Raw genomic sequence first — 8,817 nt, 5'->3', positions numbered from 1 at the left:
TTGAGTATGATTTGCTTTTTAATTGCAACAACATATGTAAAGGACAGAAAGCCGCCGTGCAGACGGCGGCCACAGAATATGCATCAAGTCCATTCTGCCCAAGGAAGGGAGGAGGGAGGGTGCAGGGCTGTGTGCCGGCGCCCCTGCCCCCCAGTCCTGCGTGTCTGGGTCACTGCCTTGGCCGGCACACGCCGCTGGAACGGTAAGCAGAGACCAAAGCGCAGCAGCAGTAACACGGGAGAGTCCTTCCTTGTGTGAAATGTCTGAATTAACTCATTGAAGGTATCAAAAATATACCCTGTAAGCCAACACCATTTACACCTGCCTTCCCTCCCATCGCCACAGCGACGGCCGGGGACAGTGCAGTTCCTACAAACATCCGTGCCCCAGGCCACGCCTGGACCCTTGTACACCCACCTGGTTTGATGGGCTCCCAGTCTTGTGGGCTGGGTGGCCTTTGGGGACTGCGATGACAGCGTTGGGGCAGGATAAGCTGGGAACGTCTGTCCAGAGCGCGAGCGAGCGGGCGGGCTGGGGGCAGAGGGGCGGGGCCACAAGCTCAGCTTAGACTTTGGTTCCAAATGCGTTAAGGGGCGAGGCAGTGGCGTGGAGGTGACTGGTCATCCTGCGTTGGGTCCCCGCTGCCCCAGATGCACGCGTGCAACTGACACACGATCGCTGTACCCCTCCGGGCCCGCTGTTCTCCCCTCCTGTCCACTCCCCTCTCGAGCACCAGGTAAACATCCCCTGAGTAAGGTCACTGCGCAGGGCCAGCCCAGGACGGGAGTCTTAGTTAAGGCTTTAGACAGGCAGGATGCCAGCTCTGGATGGACAGATGGGTGGACGGACGGATGGACGCGCAGGCAGACTCAGGGGCTCCTTCCTCAGTGGGGACAGTCGGCAGCTGCCTGCTCCATGCTGGGCTGCTTCTGCATCGTGCAGGGACCCGGCACCGCTCCCCTCCACTCCGGAGTCACTCGCTGTCCGAGAGTGTCTCATACTGTGAACACAGCAGTGGTTTGGGCTCCTCGTCCCAGGCGTGGTGGGGACCGGCCAGGGGCCCACTGCCTGCGGCCAGGCCGGGTGGGGGCGGGGAGGCCATGACACCTGCCTGTAGCCGCATAATCAGAGGGTTGTAGGGGAACGGCGTGGACCCTATGGGAAAGACAGGGAGAGCGCTGGAGAAGGCTCTGCAAGCCGTGGGACCACCCCAGGACCCTGTCTGTCACACTAGAAGCCAGAGTCTGGGCCGCCTGGGCCAGTACCATTCAACAACACTCTATCTCTGGAGGTTTCTCAAAACTGGCCCTCTCCTTCTGCCTCTTCGCTGCACGGCCCCGCCACCTTTTGCTGAGACCGTGGCAACCTCTCCATTTCTCCCTCTGGTCTCTTCTACTGCCTCCTGCTTTCCCATCGAAACCCATCAGTGCGACAGGCATAAAAGGAGGCCAGGCTCTCTCGCTTGACCAGCCGGTATGGCCAGCTGTGCAGGACCCTCTGGTCTGTTGCTTCCCACACCCTCCCTTGCTAGGTGGAGGACCAGGGACCACCTTCCCCTGGAGAGCCGGGGTCACCCCATGTCCACATCCCTACCCCGGCCCACACTCACCTGCAGATGAGGGCCGGTCCTCCCACACGCGGTTGGTGAGTGGGGTTCGGCGATTACAGTCCCCTTCTGAGTGGACTGAGGAGACGGAAGGTGGCCGGTCTCCGGACCCCAGGCCTGGGGCTGGCGACTTGGCTTTTCGGCTGCTGGGTCTGCCAGAGACCTTGGCTTTCCCGACACCACCTGCAGGGGACCAAAGCGAGGAGGGGCCGAGTTAGATGGTACTGACGGCAGGGCACCCACACCAGCACTGAGGAGGGGCAGTGGGACAGGGGGATGACTTTGGCCTTGGGGAGCCACCTGCCTCCTAGGGCTCCGAGACAGAAAACTAGTGTGAGAAATCCTGAGCCAGGAGCCTAGGAGTCCACTCGATGGCCGGCCCCTGGCGTGGGGAATGGAGGCACATTCCTCTGAGGGAGATGGATGACCAGGACTGGACCCCCTCATGAGAAGCATCAGATCTTGGCTGAATGACAGACATTGCCCAAGATGGCCCTGAAGGCCTCTGCTGAGAGGTCCAGACCCCAAGAAGTGGGCAGCAGAGCACCTCTGTGACTGTGCCCGGGCTTGGGAATGGCCAATTGCTAACACACTGGCCAAGTGGGAGCTGACCACGGGCTGCCGGACCCTTGAGGGGTCATGCGCACACTAGACTCCCCCCATCAGCCCTGGCCACACATGGTGGGCCTGGCCACTGCCATCCCTGTCCACGCAGCAGGGGAGGAGGGGGGCAGGACCTGAAGAGCAGTGTGAGCATGGGAGAAGCGGCAGTGCTGGAGGCGAGGGAGGCGCCCTCCACAACACGGGGTGTCGGACCAGCTTTGGGTTAGCAAACTAGATGTCAAACACGCACAAAAATAAGGTCACAGGCTCCCAAAGCTCGAGGGGGGAGGTGAGAGGATTAAGGACACCGGGTGGGGGACACAGCCGGGCGGGCGGGTGGGGGCAGGCCTGCAGACCTGGCGAGGTGAGTGCGTGGTCACTCCGTCCGTCAGCAGTGGTTATGGGCATAGCAGCAGCGGGCAGACTGGCACTGGCATTCAGAGGGTTAAAAGCATTGGCGCCGAGCGGCGGGGGCTCTTCCCACTGATCATATTTACCCATGAGTGCCTTTCTAATAATGGCCTCTAGCCCCATGTTGGTGCTGGCATGTTCTTGCACCGCCTGGCTTCTACAGGTCATAAGGCCTGGGAGAGAGACAGACAGACGGACACACGGGGGCAGGGGCCAGGGAGCCAGAGGGTCGCAAGAGAGAGAAAGAGGAGGGAGGAGAGAGAGAGAGACAATGAGCACACATCGGCAGAGCACCCTTCCTCCCTCCAGCCTGCCTCTCTGCAGGGTGCTGATGGGGGCGGGTTCCCTGACTGCCCCTGCAGCTCATGGCTGTTCCAGGGAGGGGGTCTGGGCAGTTAGAGGGTCTCCAGCCCCATTTGCTGTCCTCAGGAAATCAGAAGCCCTCTGTGTACCCCAATCCCAGCTGAGGCTGTTTACTTCATTTTAACTACGAGTGGGTAGCCTAAGAGGAGACTGTCTGGACCACTGAGTCAAGCCAGAGGTCGGTGCTGGGGATGAGGAGAGGGGATAGAAATCCAGCCAAGGTCTTCTGGTGGGTGGATTCTAGAAAGGGATGTGGGGAGGGAAGGGGGACCAGAGGACCCCTGCTGTCCCCTCTTTCCTCAAGGGGTCAGGGACCTCATTGTGCCCGATCCCCCAAGCTGGGCTTGCCTCCCCTGCCCCATCTCTCCCCATAGGAGCCCGAGGAGAAAGGTGCAGAGCTGGGCACAAGGGTGGGGGGTTCACAGCCATGCAGTTATGTGCGTGCAAGGACAAGGCAGCGCTAGACAGGTGTAGGGCCACTCCAGCCCTGGCTGGCCCGGCCCCGTGACAAGGAGAGAGGCCAAATCAACCAAATGGCCTCAAGAGATGCTTGCTGTCTCCGCTGAGCCTCTGTGGACCCTCTCTATTTGGTCCCCGGCCCCCAGCCCCGAACTGTGCTCTGGGACTTTTTGCAAATGCCAGGCTGGGCATATGTCTCTTCAGTGTTTCAGGATGCTCCCAGAACCTCTTGAGGGCCAGAGCCTGATTAGCAGGCCTGGAACCCCAGCTATTTAGGAGGATAGCAAGCTTGAAGCTAGCCTGGTCTACATAGTGAGTTTAGTCCAACCACTGCTAGCCTGCACAACTTAGAGAGACCTTAACTCAAAGAGGGTTGGATTGTCGCTCAGGGTCAGGACACTTGCTGAAGTACAAGGTCCTCGCTTCTATCCCAAATACCATTAAACCAAACCAAACCAACCTCACCCCAAACCGAACAAACCAATCACCACCAAAAACAAATGCCGCAGGCCATTCTGTGGTGCCCTGTGAACCTCCAGACTGCCTGAGCCTTCTGAAAAACCACACGGCCCAACATGCCGGCAAATCCCTGGTTTGTAAACTAGCCAGGCTCTTGAGAATGGGAGGCACAAGTCAGCCTAGGCTTGTTTCTCTCCTTCTCTCGGGTCTCAGGCAAGCTCAGGGCCAAGGCTGCTCTGGGCACCAGGTAGCTTTGTTAGGCAAAAAAGCTGAACTTCCAATGGGGTAAACAATGGAGAAAAAAAAAAAAAAAAAAGGCAAATAAACAAGCCCCGCCTACTCCTCCACACCCAGAAGACGGAGTGGGGAGCCTCCTGGTGGGGTATCACTCCTGGGCCTTGTTCCCAGGGTGGTGAGCTCATGGCTCAATGGCACAGGGCCCAGGCGTGACTTTCTCCAATTATCTCTGGCGGGGTATCAGTGTCACAGGCTAGGCCTGGAAACATGTCTTGAGAACTAATATTTAAGGGGAATTCATGAGCAGGTACACATGTGCGTGTGTGTAGACATGATACAACTAAGTTAGGCTTTAACACAAATTACTGTATTACCCCATGAATTTCTATAAATACATACACCTGGGTGTCTAGCACCTACATCAAGATTTAGAACATTCTAGAAACATTTCCAACCACATTACTGCCTCGATCAAAATTTCCTTCTGCCTGAGGCTCAGCAAAGTGCCCAGTATGTTTCTGGGCTTGGGACATTCCCAGCCAGGCACCCCCTGCTACCCTCACTCCTGGCTTTGCGGCTCCTGTGGTCCTCTGGAAATGTCCCCAAGGGTGTGTCTGGCCACTTTATTTGAGGACCCAAGGCTCCACACGTGCATGAAAGGTTAACAACCCTTCCTTGTTCCTCCGGCACGGAGTGCATGTCCCCAGACACCCCTGCGCCTTACTCAGTCCCAGTTCAGATGTCACCAAGCCTATTTGGTCCCACCCAGTTTTTTCCCACAGGGGCAGTACAATTATAACCATGGGGGCCCTGGCCAGGATCCTAGAGCTTCTCCAACCCCCAAGACACTCTAAGTTCCAAGCACTATACAGAAAGCCTGCAATTTCTGCCACAAACTGCATGTGAGTTGATACCTGTCTTCCTGTTATATTTCAGCATTTGGTTTAGAAAAAGGCTGAAGTCCCCTGATGGGCCCCCTAGATGGAGACTTTAGTCTGAGAGAGGCTTGCGTGCACCCCAAGCCCAATCCCAGCCCTAGCAAATAGGTAAGTGTTTCCAGGTGTCCAGGTCACGACAGCCACTGAGCACTTGAGGGACCCTGACCTCAAACCTCAGAAACTCCTCCCATGGGAGGACTCTAGGCAGTGGAGTCTGGCTGGCCTGCACTGTCACTCTGGGTCCACTGAGGCCAGGAGGAGGGGTCAAACTTGAACTGGCTAAGATTCCTTGTCCCCAAGTCAGCAGTTGGGGAAGACAGTTTGCTATTCAGACACGCAGAAGGGTTACCTGCTCCGGTGATGGCAGGCATGTTGAAGATTTCCGTCCCAGGCTGGCCAATATCTAGAGCAGGGTGACAAGGGACGAAAGGCTGAGCTCACAGGTTCTAGACGATCTGCAACCCTACCTGTGCCCTGTACAGTCTGAGCACAACTAGGGACCTGCTTATTCTGGCTGATTATTCCAGCCGAGGCCTGTGCTACCTGCAAGGGCTTCTACAGTCTAGCTCCAGAAGGGAACAGCCTTATCCATCTGTCCAAGCCACCCAGGAAGGGAACTACCGGTGGGAGGGGACAGTGCAAAGCCCTCATTTGTTACTTTGCAGGGCATTCTCCTAAGGATCTGGTCCACAAGACCCTGAGCTAAGGACAAGAATCCTTGTCCACCCACACCAGTCATGGTAAAAGGCACCACGTCTGTGGCATGAACCTGGAGCAATGCGCTGTGTTCTATGGTACCCGGCTGTTTGTACAGGTTTCACTGAGCGCCTACTGTGTGCAGAGCATTACTGCTGAACCAGTCAGTACCCAATGGCAGAATGTCAGTCTCCTCTGGGTGGGGTGTAGAGTATTAGCCCCCCCCCCCTCTTACTGTATTCTGGCTCATTCCGGTTGTGGGTGTTGAGTTTCTTGTTGATCTCCTGTTTCTTAGACTTCACCATGGCGGAGTTACTCTCAGTCAGCTTACTGAAGAAGGCTGGCGGCTGGCTGGTGTTGCCTGGAGACTTGGAGCCCATTCTGCAGGGAGCGTGAGACGCCCAGGGTCAGCAGGCTGGGCACTGCACTAGCAAGCCTTTAGCAAGAGGGAGCTCACCACTTGGGTGTCAGTGAGATGCAAAAGACCATCATCCCAGGCCTGCTGGGGTCTGTATTTAGCCTTTGGCTTGGGCTAGCTTTTGAACCTCCCAGGAGTACTAAGAGTTGCCCCAAGGGCCTCTTAAAGCTAGCTTTGATACAAGAAGCCCCAAGAACACACACTCCCTGAGGATGGAGGCCTGTCCCACCATGTCCCTGTCTACCCCTACCCTGTCTGGTCCAGCTTATTCTTAAATCCCCAGAAAGTGACACAACGGGACAGGGTGTTGCCATCAAAGCCCCATGAAGGTTTATCTGCCTCCATGCTAGAGGTCTGAGGCCTTGGGTGGACGTGGAACCGCCATTGCCACCTCGGGGCAGGGTTTGTGGCACGGGTACCTGGGCTCCCCCTGGTCCCCATCCCGATACAGCAGTGGGTATGCAGCGCTCCGAGGGTGTCCTGGCTCAGTCATGCCCTCTGGTGGGGACACAGGTTCAATGCCATCCTCACTGTTGCCCAGGACTGATGTTTTGCTGGGTTCTGGGGACCTGATGGAGACAGCATCTCAGCTGAGGGTAGAGTTCTTCCCCACAGAGGGGACCCCCCCACTGCCCACAGAAACAAGGCAGGGCTCTGCACATTTCCCTATGAATGGCCGGATGGTGGCACCCGAGGTATGGAGACCCCAGTGGGCTGTTGAGATCGGGCCATGGGAGGAGTTCTTTTGAAATAACCTAACGCTCATGAGCTTTTGTTTATTTTGAGTCGGGGTCTTGCTGTACAGTCCAGGCTGGCCTAAAGCTCACAATCCTCCTGCCTCAGCTTCCCCAGAGCTCCTTCTCCTATGCTTAGAAGTGTGTGCCACCACGGTGGGCTGTCCAGGGTGGACATGTGGTGAACCCTGATGAGACACCCATGCCAGGACCTCACTGTCCCCCGGAGATCCCACTGTCTGTACCGGTGCCCCTCAAATAGCACTCGTATAGATGCCTTGCTCTGCTCCTGAGCCTAAGGCCCATCAATTCCCATGCCCTGAGCCCCAGGCCCAGCCAAGGGAAGTGTGTGTGTGTGTGTGTGTGTGTGTGTGTGTGTGCGCGCGCGCGCGCTATAGGATGGTAACTCACTTCTCCATGCCTCAGTTTCCTCATCTGCTAAATGAGAGTGGTACATCTGAGCCCTGGCTGAGTTGCTATTTATAGGGTACTCAGTTGACACCCTACTTTGTGCTGGTTCTGGGATTTAGTGAGCTTTTGCTTCCCTGAACATCAGTTTCCCATCAACCCAACGCCCTGTTGAGCTCACCCCACACCCCACTGTCCCTCAACCAGCATCTGATGTAGATGTGAGTACATCCTCACCTCTTGCCCCCTTCACTGTGGGGGGATCCCCGGGCTGGGGTGCCATGGTCGGGGGGTGGGAGGTAGAGGTCGCTCGGTGGGCGGCGGAGATCCAGGACAGGGCAGCTGGCTCCAGGGAAAGAGTACAGAGGGGCAGGAAGGGGGCCGCTGAGCTGCTGTGGGTGGTGGCGTGTGTAGTCCTGTGTGATGACCTCCTGTGGAGAGGGGGCAGCTCAGGGGCCATCCTGCCAGAACCTTCCGAGTAGGGTAGGGCAGAATAGAACCCTGACCCGGGTAAGTGTCCTCATGTGGATCTTATGGTGATGGCCCCCAAAGGACTGGGTGTGGCGGCCACAGAACATTAACACCTGTCTGACCCCAGGACATCACCCTCTTATCCACTAGCTCTCCCAGTGGCAGGGGCCAGAGGCACTTACACTGATGTGCTGAGCCAGGGTGACCACCCTCTGGTGACCTTTGATGCCTGGGGCAGTCTGGAGGAGTGGGCTGGACGAGGGTTGGCTCTCAGGCAACGGCCGCAGATGTGGGAGGTGGGCAGCCTCCGCACTGAGCTTCATGGGGCCTGAGGACACAACAGAGTTGTCAGGGGCTGAGGACAGCTTGGAGGCGTGCCTCAGTTTCCCCACCGCTACGCTCCCGGGTGTCACCTGGCTGCTTGTGTCGCAGCTCGCCTTCTAAGTGGCTCTTCTCCAGCTCTTCCAGTGGTTTGGAGAGCCCCTTGTCGTGGGCCAGGCTGGGTGAGCTCACAGGGCTAATGGGTTCCACCCCGTCGGGGCTGTAGCCAGCGCCACTGTGGTAACCTGGAACAAGTGGGCTGGAGTTAGAATGTGGCGTGGGCTTGGGTTGAGGTGCTGGCCGCCTCCCAGCCATTCCTCCACCCTGGCTGGGCTTCAAGATGGCAGGAAACGATACCAGCCTAGGGGTGGCCAGAGAGGAGGAATGCAGAGTGATGGGAGGTCGGTCCACATGCACAGACACTCCCAAAGGACTGTGGGAGTCTGGCTCAGGCAGTGGGGGCTAGGGTGAGGGAAATAGACCGGTGGTGATGGAGAAATGGGAGGGTGGGTGCATGTGTGCAGGGGTTGGGTGGTGTGGGGTGGGGGCTCAAACTGGAGCAAGACTGGGTCCCCTGCCTTGGCCTAGTCCCGCCCCTGACCCAGCACAGAGAAGCTTCACTCTCTTTAGGTTGTATGCTGGCGTGGGAAGGAGAGGCGGGCGGACACCCAGCCTTCCTGGATGGCCGCCTCC

General features: G+C 57.7%; 1 protein-coding gene across 11 annotated transcripts in view; it reads right to left on the bottom strand.

Annotated features, from left to right (window-relative positions):
• The window catches only part of Ncor2 (nuclear receptor corepressor 2), a 159,049-nt gene continuing 150,232 nt past the window's right edge, over positions 1–8,817 (bottom strand). For 10 of the 11 annotated variants that reach the window (XM_036172164.1, XM_036172165.1, XM_036172160.1 and 7 more), the window contains 9 exons: positions 8,217–8,369; positions 7,986–8,131; positions 7,570–7,763; positions 6,610–6,759; positions 6,008–6,153; positions 5,426–5,479; positions 2,566–2,793; positions 1,610–1,789; positions 1–1,155 (listed from right to left, as the gene is read on the bottom strand). In XM_036172164.1, coding sequence (XP_036028057.1) covers positions 974–1,155; positions 1,610–1,789; positions 2,566–2,793; positions 5,426–5,479; positions 6,008–6,153; positions 6,610–6,759; positions 7,570–7,763; positions 7,986–8,131; positions 8,217–8,369 — 1,433 coding nt within the window. In that variant the 3' untranslated portion in view covers positions 1–973. The remainder of the gene's footprint in view (positions 1,156–1,609; positions 1,790–2,565; positions 2,794–5,425; positions 5,480–6,007; positions 6,154–6,609; positions 6,760–7,569; positions 7,764–7,985; positions 8,132–8,216; positions 8,370–8,817) is intronic. The other variant, XM_036172166.1, reaches the window with a different exon arrangement.

Source organism: Onychomys torridus, chromosome 22 (genome assembly GCF_903995425.1).
Source record: "Onychomys torridus chromosome 22, mOncTor1.1, whole genome shotgun sequence".
NCBI lineage: Eukaryota > Metazoa > Chordata > Mammalia > Rodentia > Cricetidae > Onychomys > Onychomys torridus.
Note: the sequence above shows the minus strand (reverse complement) of the source record. Positions and strands in the feature narration are given on the sequence as shown.